This window comes from Odocoileus virginianus, chromosome 4 (assembly GCF_023699985.2).
Source record: "Odocoileus virginianus isolate 20LAN1187 ecotype Illinois chromosome 4, Ovbor_1.2, whole genome shotgun sequence".
Lineage (NCBI taxonomy): Eukaryota > Metazoa > Chordata > Mammalia > Artiodactyla > Cervidae > Odocoileus > Odocoileus virginianus.
Genome location: NC_069677.1, coordinates 16,378,989 through 16,402,217, shown reverse-complemented (window position 1 = coordinate 16,402,217; position 23,229 = coordinate 16,378,989). Strand labels below are relative to the sequence as shown.

Here is a 23,229-nt window from a genome sequence, read left to right as displayed (position 1 = left end):
TTAAACATTTAGAAAAGGACACTGCATTTTCCTCTTCCACCCCAGCATCTAGGGTCTATATTGCAGGCACCATTTCCATCACTTCCTATAGAAAGTGGCCTCATTCAAAAATTTACCGAGATACAACTCAAATGTCACATGCAGGGTTCTTTCACTAATTCAGAATTGAAGTTACCAAATTTGGCCTTGGGCCTATGAAAGGATATCCTCTTATTCGTAAAGCCCTTCTTACACGTGTTGCACAGTAAGCGGTTTATAAAGCAGTCTGTCCTACTTGAAGAATCCTGAGTAGCAGAAGGTGCTTCCCAGATCGAGGCCAAGTCTGTTTCTTGGAACCAGTCAGAATCCACTTGCCCATCCTCCTCCACATATCCACTTCTTTCAAATTTGTGGGCCAGCTTGGTTGTACACACTTTATTACTCCCTTCCTCTGGGGTTACATAGGAACCTCTAGGTGTGCCTCCAATATACAGTTTCCAGACCTCTGAACTTTCTAGTTACTCTTTCTTGGAAGAGTTTGTATTTTTCACTTTTTGGCCATAGTTTGTCTTAAAATTTGGTCTTCACGATCAGACTATTATTTCTCATGATATGGACACTGTGTTTCCCTTGGTTTCACTAGCCTTTTGTTCCTGAAAGCAGGTATGGCAGAATGTTAACTCATAACCTAAGCCATTTTTCTTCCTGGCTTCCTCATTCAAGCTTCCTTAAGAGCTCAAAAACCTCTTGACTGATTACTGACCTTGTAGATGATGGTATCTATTATTATACCCTGAAAGTTCAAGCACCTCAGTGGTTACAATGTGTCCCTGGTATTTTAGTAAACAACTAAAAGGAAGCAATCACCATCAGGGATTAAAACAGGTTCTCAAGCTCACACTGTGCAGCAAATAGATCAGGAAAAAATAATCTTATTTTTAACACAGCACAAAAACTGTCTTCCATATGTAATTCTGAATACATAGTTCTATATTTCTGAGGATTGGGCTAGACTCTGATTTGTACAACAAATAAGTAGAATTCTCTGTCATCCCTGTCCTTGAATTTGTATTTGAATGTTTATGATTTATCAAGATCAGGTTTTCAGGTAGATTTCCAATGGTTTTGAAGTACCTGGCACATTGGGAAGGCCCTCTTTGGAAAAGATAAGAATTATTAGAAATGACCTTACATTTTACAATAATATATTTAGTAGCTTTAAATGAAGTGTTGACTTCTTACTTAGAACTCAATCTGTTTTCTCTTATTCTACTAATTAAATTTGCCTTTTTTAAAAAAAATTAATTGCTCTTTCAGTCACTTGGAGCCAACTTTGACCATTTGGAGAAAGGAAGGGACTGGGAAAGAGAGTGACAGGCTGAATTAATCCATCAATAATCTAAATATTATATCAATTAGTTTTATTAAAATTGACAAGTCACTTTTAGAAACAGAAAGTTTTAAAAGTTTTGTGAATAAGGTGATGCTAATTCAATAAGCAGAAGAGCATTTAAAAGACAGAACATACTTAGTACATTTTAGATAAACATTTATTGTGCATCTACTGTGTATGCCAGCTATAGAGCTATATGGCACTAGGGACAAATTTAATAAATAAGAAAAAGTGCTCTCTAAATCCTCACATATTTGGATAAATTCATACACTTTTTATAGAAACTGGAACAAAAAAATACTAATAAACAAGACCGGCTATATATCCAAATCTATCTTTGAGAGGAAAAAAAAAAACTAGAAACTTTAACACTTACAACAGCCTTCTTTATAGACTAAAATGGCTAGAAGCACCAGAATCAACTTTTTAACCCAGGAAATGGACTTGTATCTTAATAGTATATTAATATGAAAATGTATTAAATATATATAATTAAAATAAGTTATGGATAAGTCACATGCATTCGCATAATGCAGAAGAATCATGATATACCTTTTATGTATAAAATGCTTACATTGCAAGTATGAGAGGGAAACGTTCTCATTAAAAAAACAAAACCTGAAATCAACTATTGTTGCTGTTGAGTTGCTCAGTCGTGTCTGACTCTTTGTGACCCCATGCACTATAGTCTACCAGGCTTCTCTCTCCTTGGGATTTCCCAGGCAAGAATGCTGGAGTGGGTTGCCATTTCCTTCTCCAAGGGATTTTCCTAACCCAGGGATCAAAGCCAGGTCTCCTGCATTGAAGGCAGATTCTTTACCATTTGAACAAAGAAATCAACTATTCCTCCATTTAAAAACAAGCAAACAAACTCAAAACCTGAATTTGAGTTCATGTTCAGATGAGACTGAAAGTTGTAGTGGGAAGAAAAAGGAGGCTGTGAAACAAACTCAAATGAGAGAGCCCCAGGAGAGGGATAAACAGTAAATCTTTACTACCTTGAGTTGAAATTGTCAAAATGGAATCCTTTCTGGCCAGAAAAAGAGGAGTTTCCAGAAGCCAGAACTAGAATATAAAGGAAAATGAAGTACACTAGCTGTAGTTCCACAGATATTCCTCATGCTGAAATTCGGTGTCTACAAGTCAGGGCCATGTTCCTCCTAGCACATGGAAAGGCTTCAGTTTGTGTTATGAACATTAACTCCTTGAAGGACAGTGTCCAGGTATTGCCCAAATGACGTACACTGGCCCCTGACTAATATGCTGATAGCCAATCACATGTTAGCAAGATGAATGCAGTGTCGAAATTTGCCCTTCATTTCCTGGGTTCTGTGAGTATCCTGGGGCTGGGACAGGGGTGGAGGGAGGATGCACATTTTAGTGAGTTTGGAAATAGTGAAGAAAAATGAAGTTTGGCAATCACTCTGGCAATCACTGCTCACCAAAGCCAGTGCCAGAATCTCTTCTTTATTAGTGTTCAGGAAAAAACTGGGAAAAAGGAAATGATAATGCAATTGGTCCCGAGTACTCACCCATTCCCATCACAGGGCATGACTCCCCAGACATCCAAGCCATCCCTTGTTAAGGTGCCTGTCTAAACAGAAACAAGAGCTCACTTTACTCTGAAGATTCAGCAGCCCATAGTGACACCAATAAGTTATGCTTTAACAGGAAAATGTATGTCAAAAACGCATGGTCAAGGTCACCACTTCAAGGAGGGACACAACCAGATGGGTATCTGGAGTCCTGGGTGGAAGCTTTGACGAACTCACACAAGTTGTGGGACAAACTGGCACTTAATCTCTTTGAACTTCAGTATTCTCAGAGATAAAGGGAAGAAAACAGTTACTGCCTACATATTTCAGAAACTGTTTTGAGAATTTAATGAAAAACTGAATGGATGGGAGAGTCGTTGGTAAGCCTGCTCTAAGAGCTAAAATGTGTGTGTCCACTGACGTAGAGAGCAGACTTGTGGTTGCCAATGCGGATCAGCAGATGCAAACTATTATATATGATGGATAAACAGAAGGTCCTACGGTATAGCACAGGGAACTATATTCAGTGCCCTCTGATAAACCATAATGGAAAAGAATACGAAAAAGATTATATTTGTATAACTCAGTCACTTTGCCGTACAGCAGAAATTAAACACAGCATTGTAAATCAACTATACTTCAATAACTTTAAAAAAAATGGGTGAGTCCCAGCATTTATAGCAAAAGTTAAAAGTATGTCATCAGAAATAATAGAAGTATAACTTTTCACTGTTCTAAAGAAAGAGTTTGCTATTTTGACATATATTTGTTAAAAAGGTGTTTGCTAGTATTTCTCTTAGTGCAGTATAGTGATGAAGAGTTTGGACTGGCTTAAAACACCAGCTGTGTGACCTGGGTCTATTATTTAGTCCCCTAAGCATCAGAGTCCTTATCTGTAATGTGGTCATAATCATATAGGGTTGTTGCGAAGATTAAATGAGATAATATAAAGTGTTGAATGTAATGTCTGCATAGAGTAAGAGCTGAGAATAATGAAAATTGTTCACAATTATTACTTTTTATTCAAATTCATATCACAATTATCTTCCCCACCCCTGTTTCCCTTTCCAAGCTCAAGGATAATATGGTCCTAGAAATAGGACCTTCTGTGTGATGCTAGCTTGATCACAAAATAACATTGACAAAGTGGCACGAACCATATTAACCTTCTGTTCCTTGTAGATCTCTCTGATATTCCAGTAATTATAAAATACAGCTCTGATTCCATTAAGTCTCTCCTATCCCAGACCTTCCCAGTACAGTTTAGTGGGCATGAAGTTTCAACCGGGGAAAAGAGAATAAGTTCTGGAGATGGATAGTGGTGATGGCTGCATAGCAACGCAAAAGCACTTAAAGCCCCTTAAAAATGGTTAGCATTGTATTGTTATAAATTGTTATAAATCTTTTGTCACAATAAAAAATAAGTAAATGGAAGGAAACAATAAAACAGAAGAAGAAAACACCTTCAGTGAATGGCTCCCCACTATCTAAAATGTATATAAAAATTTCTTAGCCAGATATTCCAGGTCTACAACACCCTTTCCCATCACTAAGGTTCTGCTCTGATCAAAGTCACTCTGTTCTCTCCTGACTCCATGCCCACATTCACATGACTATAATGTCTGTGAATTGTTTATCTTTAAAAAATTTCTTGTATGTATTATGACATTTGACATGCTAAAGGATTTTCTCTTTTTCAATTTATTTTTAATTGCCAAGACAGTGGTTTACATTATATTATAAATAACATTATATAAGTTTTGCCAACATTATACTTCTATTTCAGTGTGCTCACCACCACAGTTTTAATTTAGGAAACCCTTCTGATGGAGAGACTGCCTCCTTGGAGCTAGCCAGTTCTTAGAGATAGCCAGGGTCTCAGCCAAGAACACGCCTTTGATATGCAAACTAACCAGTCAGGAGTCATAACCTCTCTGTCTGGCCACACTGCCCTGGAAACATCACCCCAGGGCCAGCTACTAGACAACTAGAGATCAATAGTATAGACCAAAACCCATCAAAATCATTCCAAATAGCTAGTTGTCATTTATGTACCCTGACTGTCTTGTCTTTCCTGCAGAAACTCCTTTATAAAGGCCATAACCTGAGCACTCCCCTCAAACCTCCTTTCCTTCCTGCTCAAAATCTGGCATGCCATCTCTGGCCCTGCCTGTAGGACACACCTCTTCTGTTGGGGAACTGTAACATTAAATGCATTTTTCAATGGCATTTTCTGCCAGCAGCCACTTAGTCACCTTTATAAATTAAGACTCGGGTACAAAACAGCCCTTCATTTCACCCTCTTATAGCTCCCACCTTCATACCAGCATGTGTATACAGATGAAAAAAACATATTCAGGGGAAGGCAGAATAAGAGGCTGGTTGGGAGTAACTGGTATGGGATCAAGGATTATTTTAAGCAATTCATTGCTAATGGAAAACTATAGAAAAGAAAGATTTCCTGGGGATTTATTTTAACCCAGTCTCATAGTAAGAGACAGCTAAATAAACATTTTCTTTTTTATTCATTCATTAATTGAATGAATATTTATTGAACACTGACTATACGCCAGGCAATAATCCTAGCATTAGGGATACAGTAGTAACCATAGTAAAAGGTTTAAATTTTGTATGACGGTTTTGACTATAGAGGGACAAAATGTTATTTTAATTCATTGTGATTCATAGAGTATTGGAGCTGGAAGAACCCTAGAAGATTCACCTACTCAGTCCCTACTCTCCCTTCTCTAAACCCTAGAATCTGAGATTAAGAGATGTATCTGTCCTGGATGACATATCCAATCAGAGATAAAATGAAATCAGGTACCCAGTACCCACATCCAAGGTTTCCTGCCTCACAAGAATGTAAAGCACCTGTGCATGATGACAATGATGATAAAAACAGCGCTGAGGGTGATGATGAAACACACATACCTTGTCAAAGCAGACCAGGTTTAATTGTCCACATACGTTGATCCTCTGGGGGCTAATGCAGAAGATGCCTCTCTTCTTGAGCCTCCTCTGGGCATACATAATGCCTGTGGTCAGAGCAGCAGGCAGAGCAGGAGGAACTGCAATTGTGATGACATCAAGGGCTTTCTTCACTACCTCCCCGGGAGTTTCCTGGGAGGACAAAGTTAGCTATTACAGATAAATCAATTGTGAACATTTTAATGCGTATGACTCTTTCCCTCCTCTTTATTTTCTATTTTGGGTCAGAGTTCTAGAAATTATATGAGCTGGTCAAATGTGGTTTAAAGAGAATGAACACATTTATTGGCTCTCTCTATATTTTGCCAAAGTGTACTGAAAAAGTCTGTAACAACTCATACTGCTACCAGCAGAAAACAATGTACCAGTTGGCCATGACCTTATCAACACTGGTTTTTATTTAAAATTCCTCATTTAACAGCTATAAAATACTACATTATTGGAATAAACATATTCTCAAATTGAAGATGAAAAGACAGAGTAAGGCAAAATCTAAGAGTAGAGGCATGTTACTATCTCTATAAACACAGTGTTTTATCCCACTAGATCTGATGGCTGTTATGGAGCTTGGTGATCAAATGCTTGTACTGGGGATCTGGGAATACATAGGAAGGTTTCAGCATTTGGCTTTGTTTTCCCAGATTTGAAAACCACCCCTTAGATTAAGGGCAACAGGCGAATAAGAGACACTATATAAATGAGTGTACATGCACTGTAGTAAAAGAATAAATGCAGCTCACCCCACTGAGCACATAGACGCACAAAGTGTAGATCATCCCAATGGTGGCCGTCCCTACGAGGCAGAGGAGGAACCTGATGGCGTCCCTGTAGAGCTTGAAACTCACTGGCCTGGGGTAGAGAATGGATCGCACGAGGTCTCCCTTTGCAGTGTTGAATCCTGAAGCAGTAAACACACACCTCATGCTCTCTGGATGATGAATCCTTCTGCTACTGCTCTTCTAATCCTCAGCAGGGCCTTTGCTTCCTCTAGAGAAACTTAAACAGTGCTTAAGCCCAAACACAGTTAAAAGATGATTGGCAAAATACCTAAATGTTAGGATGAATATATCCTAGCTCTTTCAAAGCCTATTCCCCTCTGGCTTTCCTTCCTTATATTTCTAATTTCAGTGCATCCCAGAGATAGTAAAGCACCCTATGGGGGCAGAGCACAGCTTTTCCAAATATAGCTTCATTTTAAGGAAAGGATCTGTAAGTGTGCGCACACACACACATACAGAACAGTTGAATTTAAATGGTCCAGTAAATACAGATGGATTCAACTTCGAATATTTTTATCATCAAGTTTTCAATTTCTAGTCCTGCATGGAAAAAAACGTGGGATTTGTTCTTTGGGTTTGAAAACCTAAGCTCTAGGTCCTGCTCTGTCAGTGACTTGCTGTTTGATTTTTTAAGAAAAACTTTACCTAAATTGTGCAGGCTCCAGCCTATTCATGTACCAAGTGAGGCATCTTTGTGCCACTCATTTGATATGTGGAAATAGTTTATAAATTACAAAGCACGTGAATAATACTTATTGTCACCACTGTTATTGTTCTTACTAAAAGGGATATGCCATAGTTAAATTCACATTTTAAATATCTTTATTTACATGTATGGGGTTTGTCATCTAAAGACTCATCCTTACCTAATTCATTTAAAGCACTAGATAAGCGGAGTGAAAATATTTCATGAAAATAATAAAATGCAGGAGATGCTAACTAACCCGTCTGCAGTACCACTGCTTTCACGGTGCTGGAGCAGGCGCCCTTGGCCTGGATGACCTCTGTCCCACAGAAGAGGACATGGCGCTTGTACTCCCCTTCACCCTGTGTTCTCCAGGGCACCGAGCCTTCCATCTTAGGCAATGGAGTTTTAGTGACTGGAATACTTTCTCCTACAGAAAACAAGCATCTCAGTTTGTGAGGTGGGAGACCTTCATTCATTTAAATCATGCATTCTCCAACCCATCACATGCCAGGCATTTTTTGTGAGCTCGTCACGTAGCAGGAACAACGTTTGGTATAGGCGATATGAGGAGAAACATAATTATTGTGTTTAAGAAGTTTGTAGTTCAGAGAGGGAGACAGCCATAAAAAAAAATTAAGTATAATGTCGTGTTAGAAATACTCTAAGTCTTATAAAATCAGACAGGGATGCTGAAATAGATTGGAAACAACCATTTAGGGAATAGCAAGTTGTGCAGTCTAGAATGCAGGGTCTGGGGAGTAAGAGGTCATGAGAGCTATGTAGGAGCCAAACCGGAGGCCTCTGCATACACACACTTGAATGCTGACATGTCTTTCTATAGGCACTGGTGGCAGGAGAGAAATAGGGAGGTATTTCGTTGTTTGATTCAGGAGAGTACCACCACATTTACATACAAGACAGTGTATTCTGTCTTCAATACAGGGAATGAATTGGAAGACTGATGAGGTTGCACACTCATACAGTTGGGAAACCATTGCAAGGGACCCAGTTCAAGAGGACAAGGTCTGAACTATGGCAGCTGACAGCAGGAGTAGGAAAGAAGCACTGGTTTTGAGAAATTAGAAAGTGAGCAGCTACAAAACTGGGGGAGATTTTTATATCGGTAGATCATAGCGACAGAGGAATTTTAAGTGGCTTCCTGGTTTCTGACTTGAAAGAATGAGCAGAGGGTGGGTATTAAATATTAACATAAAGATTGTTGGAATCCTTATAGGAGGAAGGAGGAATTGCCTTTTGGTCTCTGAGTTGAAGATGACTTGTGGAAGGACCACAGTGAGTTGCTCTGTAGGCAGTTAGATATTTATTCGGGTCCTGAGCTCAGGGGAGAGGTCTCGACTGGAGATATTTAGTCACATTTCATCACCCTATAGACAATAATTACAGCTATGGGAAGAGACAAGATTATTTAGGGATCACGTGAAAGATGAAAACAGAAAAAAATCAAAGAATCCTGAACAGCTTCAGAAATCGAAGAGGTGGAGGAAATGCAGCCACACAGGACACTGAAGAGTATTATTCAGGAAGAGACAGTGCTATCTGGGAAGGTTAGAGAGAAGTGTTTTCAGAAGGAAGAGGTGGTCAGAATAGTCAAATGCAGCAGGTCGGCTAAAAAGATGAGAAATTTAAAGAATCCATTGGATTCACCAATTGAAACTTTAGCGACTTTTGCCAGTGTACTGGGCAGGGCAGATTTCAGTGGATTGAAGTGTTAATACAAGGTGGTGAATGAATTGTGAAAGTAAATAATAGGGCCTGTTCTGAGAAAGTTCGTTAAAATCCTCTACCTCCGTTCACAGAAAGGATAATATAAAGTCAGGGGTATGTCCCAGTATACTAGAGCTGCTTTCATTAGGAGAATGATACTCGGTATTATAAATGTCCCAGCACAAAGGGGTTTTTTTAAATCAAATCTATGGATTCCTTAGAAAAAGAAACCTGACCTGTCACATTGTTTTTGTTTTTGTTTTTTTGTAAGTTCATACAGGAGGGGACTGTGTGCTGCTGTCTGCATTTCACGCCTCCCCGGTCCACCAGGGGAAATGGTTTGATTTAGACTTTAACGGGAATCACAGTACATCAATATATTTACAGCCTCCAATTCCATCTCTGAAAAAGCATTTGTGATTCTTACAGAAAGGCTGTAACATCTCCTCATAAGTGTATATGTGAGTTAGAACTCAAAGCACTGTGACCTTGAGCAAGACCTTCTCTCTGAACCTATGACATCTCTCCCAACTCCAGCATGCAACTGAAAAATGAAATCCAGGGACTTCCCTGGTGGTCCAGTGGTTAAGAATCCACTTTATAATGCAGGTGATGTGGGTACAATCACTGGTTGGGAAATTAAGGTCCTACATGCCTGGGGCAACTAAGACCATGTGCCACAAAGAAAGATCCAGCATGACCCAACCAAACATCCCATGTGCCACAACTAAGACCCAGTGAAGCCAAATAAATAAATATTTATTCATTTAAAATTATACTAAATAACAATGAAAAGTAAAAATGAAACACAATTATTCAAAAATATCCAGTGTGCATTTTCAAGTAGCAGTTTTAGCAAATCCGGCATCAACCACTTTTCAACATTTTCAAACCAAGCTAGAAAAAGCTTGAACTTGACCTGGGGCAGGAAGGGTGTTTCAGGATGTCATTAATGGTTTTCAAACCATCTGTGTTTATCTGAAGATACATTTTAGAGAAAAACACTAAACATAAAAGCCACAGGTGATTCTGAAACATCAAATGACCTTTAAACTTCTTTAAATCTTTAAAATGACAGGATCGCAATAATCTTTTTGCAGGAAAGAAATGCTAAACACTCAAAAAGTTAGGCCTGTTATCAAGCCTAGCATATAGAAATCAGCTTTAATCTGAACTCTCAGGTGTGTGCAGCGCAGGACTATTAGTAAGATTTGTGAGAGTAGGAAGGTCCCTTAACAGCCGCATGCTCTGCAATTATTCAGGAGAGACCTGGGAGAACCAGCAGGGGCTGTGTGTGAGGAGGTAGAACTGTACCTGTCAGCATGCCCTCATTCACCACGCAGCTGCCGTCAAGCAGAATGGCATCACATGGCATTTGCACTTTGTTCCCCAGAATTAACAGATCTCCAGGTACCAGGAAGCGTGATTCCAGCTCCTGGACTCCAGCTGAAAGTGTGAGGAAACAAAGTTGAGTCAGGTTTTTTCCCACAAAAACACAGTCCAACATCTATCTAAATTGGAAATCAATGAGAGAGCAACCAAAGTATATATGAAAAGGAAGCAATTCCACAACATCGACGCTAAATCTGCAAACAATAAGAAAAAAGGTAATACATTATATTATGTAAAATAAAGACCTTTGGGTGGCAATAAAAAATAAATAGGCAGAGAAAAAACTAATGACAAATTCAGAGAACATGTTTGAAACTTACATTGCAGACAAAAGATTAATATTACTAATAAAAAAAGAGTTTGAGAAAAAAAGAGATGTAAAGCAAATGACTGTATAGCAAAATTGCTGGATATGTTATCATATAATTCACATGCAAACAGACACACACATACATACTACAAGCGGCATGGTGTTTGAAAGGATAGTTACTCTTATTCATAGTAAGAAAATTGAAAAATATATCCTTCCTTTCTGCCTTCTGTCCTTCTTTCTGACCTTTCTTTATTTCTTACCTTCCTTATTCAGTCCCAAAGCTACAAGCAGTTAAGCAAGACAGACATCCATGCAGGGGGCTGGTAAAGGGGGATGGGGTGGTAGACCATTCCACATGGTGAAGCCTTAACTGGATGAGTGGGTGCTTACGTGGCTGGGTGCAGTGTCAGAGCCCAAGGAGGGAGACAAGATCCCCATAGTGGCAGTGGTCTGGTTTGAGATATTGGAGTCCAGCCAGGGTGAGAAAGTCAGGATTGATACTATAAGTTGATATAATGAGGCTGAAGAGAGACAGGTTTCTCACTGAAGAAAGGAAGTTATAAGAAACAGAAATAAAATCAGAATGAACTTTGTGGTACTGGACTGGAATTGGAAATGATAGTGTAAATGGATGATTTTCAACAGATAGATGGTAAAATAACACAGATGGCCATGTGTGTGTATATAAGAATATATGCAAATATATTTGCTTGCCTTTTTCTATATGTAGTTTCTCTAATTCTGTTCTCTGAGAGGGGTTGTGAGCCGTGAAAATCCAATAATGAAAAAGAATGTAAAAGGCTCCACACTGAGAACTAAGACATGACTGAGAAAAGTCAAAGAAGATTAAATGGAGAGATAGCATGTCCATAGGTCATAAGACCCAAATTTATTAACATACCAATTTTTCACCAATTGATCTAAAGATTCAACACAATCTCAGTTAAACTTTTAGCATGTTTTTTTTTTGTAGAAATTGACAAGCTTATTCTAAGAATCATATGGAAATGCAAAGAGCCCTATATTTCCAAAACAACTCTGAAAGAGAACAAAGTTGGAGGACTAATATTATTCTAAGACTTATACAGTCACATTATGTGGAATTAATATAAAGACAGGTAAATATTAGAATAGTAGAATAGGATGAATAGGATAAGGAGTCCAGATAGATCCATTCAGGTACAGGAAACTGATTTTTGACAGAAGTGCAAAGATAATTTAGTGAAGAAAGGACTGCCTTTTCAATATATGGTATTAGGACATTTTGGATATCTGTTTGCAAAAAATGAACTTCAATCCAAAAGACAACCCTCAAAATAAAGTAGAGACCTAAATGTAAAACTTAAAACTATAATACCTCTAGAAGACAACATGGAAAATCTTGATGACCTTAAATTAGGCAAAGATGTCTTAGATGACACAAAAACGTGATCCACGAAAGAAAAAATCAACAGACTCGACTTTAACAAAAGTAAAAAACATACACCCTTTTAAGACACTATGAAGGGAATGAAAAGTTAAGTTACATACTGAGATAAAATACTTGGAAATTATATCTGAAAAAAGACTTGCATCCAGAATGTAGAAAGAACTCTCACAATTTAATAATAAGAAAACAGTCTAATAAAAAGATTTGAATGGACACTTCACCAAAGATATAAAAGTAGCAAATAAGCACTTGAAAATGTACTCAATGCCATTAGTCATTAGGAAAATGCAAATTAAAACAACAATGAGATACTACCACTCACCTATTTAAGTGATTAAAATGAAAAAGACTGACCATACTGAGTAATGGCAAGAAAATGAAGCAACTGGATCTCTTACACACTACCGGTGGCAATGTACAATGACACAACCACTTCTGAAAACAGTTTTGCAGTTTCTTTAAAAGTTAAATATTTATTTGTCATATGATTCAATCATTCTACAGTCAGGTATTTTCCCATAAGAAATGAAAGTGCATGTCCATAGAAAGAATTGAATCCAAACATTAAAGCAGAATTATTTGTAATAGTCCCAAAGTGGAAATAACTCAAATTTCCATCAACAACTAAATGCATTCACTAACTGGTCTACCTGGACAATGGAATTCACTTATAAATAAGAATAAGCTATTGATGTTGTTTAAAAAAATGGATGAACTTCAAAATTATTATGAACTTGGTTCTCCACAAAGTTAAACCCAAGATATACTTTAAAAGTTGATGATGGAAAGGAAACCCTGGCGTGCTGTAGCTCATGGGGTCGCAAAGAGTCGGACATGACTGAACGACTGAACTGAACTGACACTTTACAAGACAAAAATGCATACTGCACCATTTATAAAAAAATGCAGTACCATTTATAAAATATCCTGAACATGCAAAGTGGTTGCCTGAGGGTGGGGATGCACTGTAAGAAGTTGAGAGGGAATATTACAAACAGGCACGAGGCAACTTTTAGAGGTGATGGACAGTCATTATCTTTACTGTGGTGATAGTTCATGAGGAGGTACAATGTCCAAACCTACCAAATTGTACAATTTAAATATTAATATGTTCAGCTGGCATGTCAATTTTACTCCACATTTTTTAAAGTGAAAAAAAAATGTCAAGTTCCTCAGCCCTTTAAGTAATTGCACAGCAAAACAGATATATGAAAATGAGAGTAGTAGGAACAATCAGAAATAAAAATTTAAATCCCTTTCTGATTTCATATGGACAACACACAGATCTAAAATGAAATGACTTACCATTTTTCCCATATATAGAGACTGTAATGTTATTATGTGCTTCAACTAAACGGTGGAGCTTTACAGATTGCTGAAAAAGAAGAACAGACAATAGGAAAAAAGCCTTTTCTATTTTAGGATAGGGCCCAGATAATAGCCAGTAAAGTGTCAACCTTCTTTAAAGATGGAGCCAACTGAATGTACTCTTTATAAACAAGACTGAATAGCCTGCTACTCAACTGAAAAGGCATCCAACTTGTGGTGGTCTTCATCCAGTGATAAGAAACATGTGTTGCTTAGTAGAAAGAAATTTCCCAGCATGCTCTGCCCACTCAAAAGAACTTTGATCATTCAAGATTTATGTTTATACCTAAATAGCTTCAAGAACCAAGCATTATTTCAGCTTTGGGTCATCCTACAGCAGAGTTCCTAATTTAACTTCATAAGGAGTTTAATGGTTCCTGTTCTTTCCTCATAGTATTTTATATACTTTAATATATAGGATGTATGCGACATTGACAGTGAATAAATAAGAGCAGACAAAAATTAGTAATATAATTATATTTGATTTCACATTTATTAGGAAACTATTGTGTGAAAGACCTTTCACATGGTTCTGGGGATTAAAATGTCCCAATCATTTGGTCTTTTCATTTTTTTTTTCTGATTTTGTTATTTAAGATACTCCTTCAATCTCCTAGCTTCAAATCATGTACAGATTTGATTAATATGTCCTAAGAATAGTCAACAGAATAATATAAGGTGAAAGAGTTTTCTGCTATTAATCTATTATTTTATGTATTTATGCAGTCATTCCACATTTATTGAATAATCTTTATGCTAAGAGATAGGAGTAGAATGGTCAACAAAGCAGAAATGATTCTTACCATCAAGAAATTTACAACCTACTGGGTAAATACATTTAATCAAATAATCACAGACATAAATATATCACTATGATCAACAATAAAATGGAAAAAGTAAAGTTTTGGAACATATATAGCTAATGAACCAATAGAAATCTTAGTGACATTGAAACAAATAGGTTGTTGAACTATGAGTTTCAAATTCAAAAGAGATTTTTGGACTGGAAATATATACATAAATTTGAAAGTCATTAGCATATGCTTTCATAATTCATTAGTATACAATATAAGAATAGTGAAGACCCAGTTGTACTCTCATGAAAAGACCATCAAGACACCATTATTAATAATATCAATAAAGCTAGGTAGAAAATAATGTAATTATGCTCTCTCTTATCTAGGAAAGAAAAACAAAATATATGTATATTCCAAAAAAATTTTTGGAAGAAAGCACAAGAAGCTAATAAAAGAGGTTGCACAAGTGGAGGGATGGAAGAAGCAGAAGCCTTTAAGTGGTAAACATTTTCATATTGTTTTGGTTTTGAGACATCCATATTTTGAAAAGCCAGGTAGAGGAGGATGAACTATAAAAAGAGACTTCCCTGGTGGTCTAGTGGTTCAAACTCCTCACTTTCACTGCAGGAGGCACAGGTTCAATCCCTGGTCAAGGAAGTTCCCCACGCTGAAAGGAGCAGCCAAAAATTAAAAAAAAGAGAGGTGGGGGTGGGGGGCTGGGGGTGAGAATGGAAGAGCATCTAGGGAAGTGGAGAGTGTGTTGTCAGTGAAGCCAGAGGGAAAGGAGTTAACAGAGTCAAATGCAACTGAGAGGTTTAGTGAAATCTACACTTTGGAGAAAGTATTCATTGTAGGAAGGGAATCATAAAATCTGCAAACTAAGGACCAGCCACCCAATAAAAATTAATGAGGGATATGAATATAGTTCACAGCAAAAGAAAAACAAACATCTTAAAATGAAAAAAAGCTCAACTCTCAATGGAAAACATGCTGCTAAAGAATTCTACTTTCACTTATAGTGGCAAAAATGAGGAAAACACTCATCTACTCTTGGGGGAATATTAGTATTACTTGTTTAAGACACATTTAACAATGTCTAGTAAAATAATATACAGCTTATGATTAAGTAATTCTAGTTTCAAATATAGAAAATCCATATCTCTTTATCAACAGATACATTATACACACATTTATATGTGATTATAAATTACATATATTTGTGATTTATACATATTTGTAAACACACATATACATTGATGTGTGAAAACATATATGTGTAAATATCCTCAATGTATCAGTGTTTTACCAGCAAAAAACTAGGAATAATCTAAATATCCATCAATATGACTGGCTTCAAAATCATGGTAGAGAAAGTATATTTGTGCAGATATGGAAAGATATTTAAGACATATTAGATGAAAATTACAAGGGTATAACAGTATATATAATACACTTCCATTTGCACAAAACAAATTAATGCATATGTTTTTAACAGTGCTAGAAGTATGTAAAGCATCTGGTCCCAGTGAATGCCTCTTAAAAGGAGACCCAAACACTGAAAGAACTAAGGTAGGAGGAGTATTTACTCCTCATTTACAGTTTTGTTCTGTATGAATTTTTTTATTACATTCATATGTTATTCCTTCTGTTAAGAAACACCACCACCACCTAATTTAAAGAAAAGTATTGTCCTTTAATCTTAAAGTTATTTTAGGATTATAGTGGTGACCTTAACAATAGTTGTTTGAACGGAATCACAAGAGAGGAAGCCAGCTCAGTATGGGTGAGACATGAGAGGAGATGAGTAAATGATGAAAGAAGCAAAATGAGCTCAGTTAGTTTTGCTTCAAAGGGAGAAAAGAGGGAGTCATAGCTTAAGTCTGAGGTACGATCAAAAAAAGGGATTTTTTCATTTGTTTCTTTTTCTTTTTTTAAGTTGGGAAATATTTGAGCATGTTTAAGTGCTGATGGAGAAACATGAACTTGTTTAAATGCTGTCTTGAAATTCCTGTCTTATGGTTTTCATCTTTGTGAAAAAAGCAATGAAACAGAATATTAGCTGAGTTAGAGGAAAGGTAGAATGTGAATAATTAGGCATCTTAGAAACTTGAATGAAGGTTTGGTCTGAAACTTTAATTCAGATAATTGGAGAGCATGTTGACTAGAGACATATAGAAAGCTTGCCCAGATGAGATCAGTATTCATGGATTTATAACACAGTCAACCAACCTGTACTGTGTGATATTTTTTCCCAACAGCACCTGGATACCCTGGTACAGATATAAGGAAAACCAAGAGTTGGATTGGGATGTTGACAAATGAGTACCAACTCAACATAAAGAGTAAAGATACTAAACATTCCTTGGTGGCGACGGTTTAGTCACCAAGTCATGTCCATCTCTTTGAGACCCCATGGACTGTAGCCCACCAGGCTGCTTTGCCCATGGGATTTCCCAGGCAAGAATACTGGAGCTGGTTGCCATTTCCTTTTCAGGGGATCTTCCTGACCCAGCCCAGTCTCCTGCATTGCAGGCAAATACTTTACTGACTAAGCCACAGAAGTCCCTATTAAACATTAAAGACTCCTCTACCTCCACCATCTTTAAGATCCATGAGTATTCTGTATATATTCTTTCACTTATTTTTAGTTAATAAATATACACATATTCTAGTAAAACTTAATAAACTAAACAGAGGGGAAAAATAACTTGAAAGTTTAGGGACTGAGATGTGAAGGAATGGAAAGAACTAGTACTTGTTGAGCATCAACAAATGAGCTAGATATTTACAAATGTGGTCTCATTTGTTATGAGGTGAGCAGTGACTTCTTCCAGGTGGCTCAGCAGTTAAGTATCTGCCTGCAGTGCAAGACACCTGGGTTTGATCCCTGGGTTGGGAATATCCCCTGGAGAAAGCAATGGCAACATACTCCAGTATTCTTGACTGGAAAATCCCATGGACCAGGAGCCTGGTGGGCTACAAAGTCCATGGGGTCACAAAACAGACACGACTGAGCACACACACAGTGGGCAATGATTATTTCCCCATTATACTCTTTTCTAACAAAATTTCAACAAAGTCAGAATTCTTCCTTTTTGAAACCGTAGTGTTAGTGGTTAAACTCACCTCTCTGAGATCATATACAGTCAAAGCGATGGAAATGATGGACATGATTATGATGGCAAAAGCATACTCCTTATAGTCTTCACTAAACCACAGACAGACACTGAAGAGTTGAAATACATAAAATGGATTTAAAACCTATTGGCAGACATAAAAACAGGAAGACAAAGGAGATATTTAGGCTTTACATTGGCTATTCATTGGCTTTTTTATCATAATTATCTCCACAACACAAATCATCCCATTAAAATATTCTTATTCTATTTATGCAGCAATTACCATGTGCTAGACACTGCACTAAGCAACTTGACCTGAATTTACTCATTTAATTCCCATAATTATCTCATTAAAACAGAAGTCATTACTTATCTCCATGGTAAAGATGAAGAAACAGAGCCTTAGATACTGAGAAATTGCCCAACGTCACAAGCAGTAAGTATCTAGACCAGGACCTGAACCCAGATGATCTGGCCCCAGAGCAACTTACTTTTAATCACCACTGCACCTTATTAATTTACAAAGTATCATCTCATGTTTCCTCATGTTGACCATGACAGCTGTCCTTTGAAGAGTACATAATATCATGGCTTCCCTGGTGGCTCAGATGGTAAAGAATCTGCCTGCAATGCAGGAGACCCGGGTTCGATCCCTGGGTCAGGAAGACCCCCTGGAGAAGGGAATGGCAACCCACTCCAGTGTTTTTGCCTGGAGAACTCCATGGACAGAAGAGCCTTGTGGGCTACGGTCCATGGGGGTTGCACAGAGTCGGACAATACTGAGTAACTAACACATTCTGTGTCTACTATATGTATGTAGTAGTAGAATCATGTCCAGTTTACATATACTGGCCTTCAGAAGAGTGAAATAGTAGGTCAGGTTTACAGAGTTTAAATTCTTTCTAGTTTATTGCCCTTCTCTATGACAAACATTGTCATATCTGAAGCCTTTCAAATATTTTATCGTGTGAGTTGAAGACTAAATTTTCTCATAAACAGAGAGCCAAGCTGAAGGGATAATCTGTAGCTGAGCATCTAGAACACTATGGGAGAAAGTAGGGATTTAACTCCAACAGTTGTGAGCCTGCTTGGGTTAAAAACATTTTGTGCCCTTACTCAAATTCCTTCTAGTTGATTTTCATCTTTCTAAAACAGAAATCGTAATCTTTGCCTCTGGTTAGGGAATAAGCACACAGAAACTTTTCTTATGAGTTTCTTCTGCTTTCATTCATGCCTTAAAGCTTGCTAAAAATTATTGAGAAAGAAGCTGGGGTTTAGTAAGCCTGTTTTAAGGCAAGGAGGAGCAGAGATCATGTGCAGGAGGGGATCCAGAGTATAGCTGTATAGTTACAGTGTCAATAATCACTGCAAAATGAAAAATAAGCCCAGGGATAGAGTCAAAGAGAAAAAATTCAAGGAAGTAAATGATGGTCAAATCTTTCTTTCCCTCCCACACACACACTGAGATCAATAGAACTAATAAGGCTGAACGAACGCTTTTCTCTTACAATTTTAGGTGCTGAGGAAATTGTGTATGCTGCCTGTAAGAAAGGGATTGAGTTGGTTAAGTTTTTATTATTATTACAGTGTCACAAAGATGAGACAGAAGATAAAAGCATAGGATTAAAAAGGAAACATAGAATGGAAATCCTATGTTCACTGAGTCATTAAAGGGTAAGTAGACGCATGAGCATCCTATCTTATGCTATAACAGTCAATGTATATGCAAAAATGGACCCCAAGAAAGAGTGGGGATGTGAATATGCTTAGCATTCTTTTAAAATAGTCCAAAATATGGTTACCATTGACAAATAACATTCTTGATAATTTGACTAGAACCAAACTTTTCTAGCCAGCACCAAGAGAAAATACTGATTACCTCCTTGATGAGCAGCTTCCAAATGGGTGTGATTTCGACATCGATAGTATTTGGCCCACATATTAACCTCCTGTGGGGAGAGATCACAGAACACTCAGTCACTACTAATAAAAATAAATGATTTCTCATCCATTGATAAAAAGGTCTGTTCCATGTTCCATTCTTTCTCACTTGTCAGATCAATATACGGCTCCCTTGTAACACAATATCTCCATCTTTCTCAAAATAACTGGAGAAGGGGAGGGTTTCCAGGTGAAAACCAATGAACATGATCCTATTACATTTATTGAACTAGACTCTTCATGAAGTTTAAATTTTTCCCTGATGGTAATTTGGATATATAATTTTAGTCATTATTCCATTCAGGCAGTTTCAGGATTGGCATCCTCTCAACTCTGTCTCTCCCCAACTCTGGCTCCATGGATGTGGGATGGGGGTTCATTACAAGAGAACAGTTTTACTGATAAGAAACACCATGCCTGCTTCCCTCCTCCTATTCAGTTCTGGGAAGCTGCAGAATTTATTTTAATGTGAGTGAAAAGATGCCAAGTTCTCAAAAATAGTTGCACAGATACACAGCCCTTTAATTGAAAACTCAGAGATGTGTTTCTTTGATTCTACAGAACAATGACTCTCTGTGAGTATTTTGCTGTTTAAGAACACTAAACACTTTATCTGTGGCTTCTATGTTAGATGCTCAGATCAAAGAGTTTAACAGAATGTGTTAAAGCAGTGCTTCCCAAATGTAATGTTCACACAGATAACCTTGTGGCCTTGTTAATGGCAAGGTTCTGATTCCGTAAGGGTGAGGTGTGGTCTGAGATTCTGCATTTCTAACAAGCATCCAACTGAGGCTGATGCTGTAGACTGTGGGTCTATTCAAAGTGCCACCAAAGCTCCACCCTAAAATGGTGAGGAGAGGAATGCAGAAATCATAGAAATTTAGGACTAGCAAGTGTCAGACTTTATTTTGGGGGGCTCCAAAATCACTGCAGATGGTGATTGCAGCCGTGAAATTAAAAGACGCTTACTCCTTGGAAGGAAAATTATGACCAATCTAGAGAGCATATTAAAAAGCAGAGACAGAGGGGAGGAGCCAAGATGGCGGAGGAATAGGACAGGGAGACCACTTTCTCCCCTACAAATTCATCGAAAGAACAATTGAACACTGAACAAAGTTCACAAAACAACTTCTGATCGCTAGCAGAGGACATCAGGCGCCCAGAAAAGCAACCCATTGTCTTCGAAGGGAGGTAGGACAAAATATAAAAGATAAAAAGGGAGACAAAAGAGCTAGGGATGGAGACCCGTCCCGGGAAGCGAGTCTTAATAGAGGAAGTTTCCAATCACCAGGAAACCCTTGCGCTGGCCGGTCTGACGGAAGTTTTCAAATCTCGGAGGGCAACCTAACTGGGAGGAAAAATTAAATAAGGCCCACAGATTACGTGCCTAAAAGCAACTCCCAGCAGAAAAGTACCCCAGACGCCCGCACCCGCCACCAGCAAGTGGGGGCGAAACGGAGAGGAATGGGCGGCATTGCTTAGGGTAAGGACTGGGCCCGAAGGCCCTGAGAGCAGTCGGCGGGAGCTTTTTTAAACTGTGGGATAGCAAGAGAGAAAATTAACCGGCCCGAACACACTGCCGGCGGTTAGCAAAACAAAGGGACTGAGAAACTCCAGAGAAGAGCCGGCCCACCACCCGCTGGAGGTAGGAGGCAGGGGGGAGGGGAAAGGGGCAAACTCAGTCCCTGAGAAGCCACCCCCTCCCACACTGCAAACAGGCCCCCGGTTCCTATCTAAAGAATTCCTGAGATTCTGGATGGTCGACATCCGCCGCCGGGAGGGTCGCGGCTAGAGGCCAGCTCCTCTGAACAAACGCAAGCCGCAGGCACCCCACCAGCGGCGCGCGCTGGGGCCGCGGAGGGAAAAGGTGTGCCGCATCCGGGGAGAGTGCGCCCAAGCCTCTGGCTGCCTGAGCCGCTCACCGCGGAGGGAAAAGGCGCGCCGCATCGGGGAGAGTGCGCCCAAGCCTCTGGCTGCCTGAGCTGCTCACCGCGGAGGGAAAAGGCGCGCCGCATCCGGGGAGAGTGCGCCCAAGCCTCTGGCTGCCTGAACTGCTCAGGCTGGGGAAGGCACAAAACGCAGGCGCAACCGAATCCGCGCTTTTGTGGAGTACCCGAAAACTGGAACCGCACTCAACGCAGGGCCCGCTCCATATAGAGCAGCCGGGAGCCTGAGCAGTGTAGACGGGGAAAGCACAGACACCCCTGTACGGGGCAAACCCAGTGTGGCCAGAACACTGTGAGTGCTATCCACACAGAGCGGTATCTGTCTGCAGCGCCCCGCCCTCCCCGTAGCAGGACTGAACTGAACTAGCGAACCTAAATAAGAGATCACCTCCGCCCGCCTGTGTCAGGGAGGAAATTGGACACCGAAGAGACGGCAAACAGAAGCCAAATAAACAAAGGGAACCGCTTCAGAAAGGACCGGTGCAACAGATTAAAATCCCTGAAGGTAACACCGACTATACCAGAAGGGGCCTATAGATATCGAGAAGTGTAAGCTGGAAAGAGGAGCTATCTGAAATTGAACTGGACCTACTGCAACAGCTCCAGAGAAATTCCTAGATATATGTGTATATTTTTTGTTAAATTTTTTTAAAATTATTTTTCTTTCCTTTTTTTAAAAATTTTTTCTCTTTTATTTTCTTTTAAAATGCCCTACTACTCCCCCATTACTCCTCAACTTTCATTTTCATATATTGTTATGATTTTTTTTTAATTAAGGGAAAAAATTTTTTTTCTTTTTTTTTCTTCTTTCTTTTTTTTTTTCTTGTTTTTCTCTCCTATTTCCTTTAAGTCCTCTAATACTCTTCTATTATTCCTTAATTTTCATTTTCATTTCACTATAACCTTGCAAAAAAAAAAGAGAGAGAAGCCCTATTTTTAAACTGAACTTCATATATATTTCTAAATTTTGTGTTTTTGTTTTTAAATATTGTATTTCAAAGAGCCTAACCTCTAGTGCTAGATTTTTAATCTTTGTTTTTCAGTATGTGATATAAATTTTGGACATTTAAGAATCCAGTATTCAGTTCCCATTTCTATTCAGGAGTGTGTTGATTACTCTCTCCCACTTTTGACTCTCTGTTTTCTACCTCAGAACACCTCTATTTCCTCCTTTCCCCTTCTCTTCCCAATCCAATTTTGTGAATCTTTGTGGGTGTCTGGGCTACGGAGAACACTTTGGGAACAGATAACTGCATAGATCTGTCTCTCTCCTCTTGAGTCCCCCTTTCTCTCCTCCTGCTCACCTCTATCTCCTTCCTCCCTCTCCTATTCATGTAACTCTGTGAACCTCTCTGGTTGTCCCTCATGGTGGAGAATCTTTTCACCATTAACCTAGAAGTTTTATTATCAGTGCTGTATAGTTGGAGAAGTCTTGAGACTATTGGAAGAATAAAACTGAAATCCAGAGGCAGGAGACTTAAGCCCAAAACCTGAGAAAACCAGAAAACTCCTGACTACATGGAACATTAAGGAATAACAGACCATTCAAAAGCCTCCATATCTACACCAAAACCAACCACTACCCAAGAGCCAATAAGCTCCAGAACAAGACATACCACGCAAATTCTATAGCAACGCAGGAACATAGACCTAAGTGTCAACATACAGGCTGCCCAAAGTCACACCTAACACATAGACCCATCGCAAAACTCATTACTGGGCACTCCATTGCACTCCAGAGAGAAGAAATCCATTTCCACGCACCAGAACACTGACACAAGCTTCCCTAACCAGGAAACCTTGACAAGCCAATCGTCCAACCCCACCCACTGGG

At 38.7% G+C, this 23,229-nt stretch overlaps 1 protein-coding gene across 5 annotated transcripts in view; it reads right to left on the bottom strand.

The window, feature by feature from the left end:
* Positions 1-23,229, bottom strand: part of ATP13A4 (ATPase 13A4) — a 121,911-nt gene that overhangs the window by 40,282 nt on the left and 58,400 nt on the right. For all 5 annotated transcript variants that reach the window (XM_070466223.1, XM_020882599.2, XM_020882595.2 and 2 more), the window contains exons 6-13: positions 19,388-19,457; positions 17,516-17,650; positions 13,530-13,599; positions 10,405-10,536; positions 7,622-7,792; positions 6,639-6,796; positions 5,842-6,030; positions 2,905-2,966 (exon numbers count right to left, since the gene is read on the bottom strand). In XM_070466223.1, the coding sequence (XP_070322324.1) occupies positions 2,905-2,966; positions 5,842-6,030; positions 6,639-6,796; positions 7,622-7,792; positions 10,405-10,536; positions 13,530-13,599; positions 17,516-17,650; positions 19,388-19,457 (987 nt within the window). The remainder of the gene's footprint in view (positions 1-2,904; positions 2,967-5,841; positions 6,031-6,638; positions 6,797-7,621; positions 7,793-10,404; positions 10,537-13,529; positions 13,600-17,515; positions 17,651-19,387; positions 19,458-23,229) is intronic.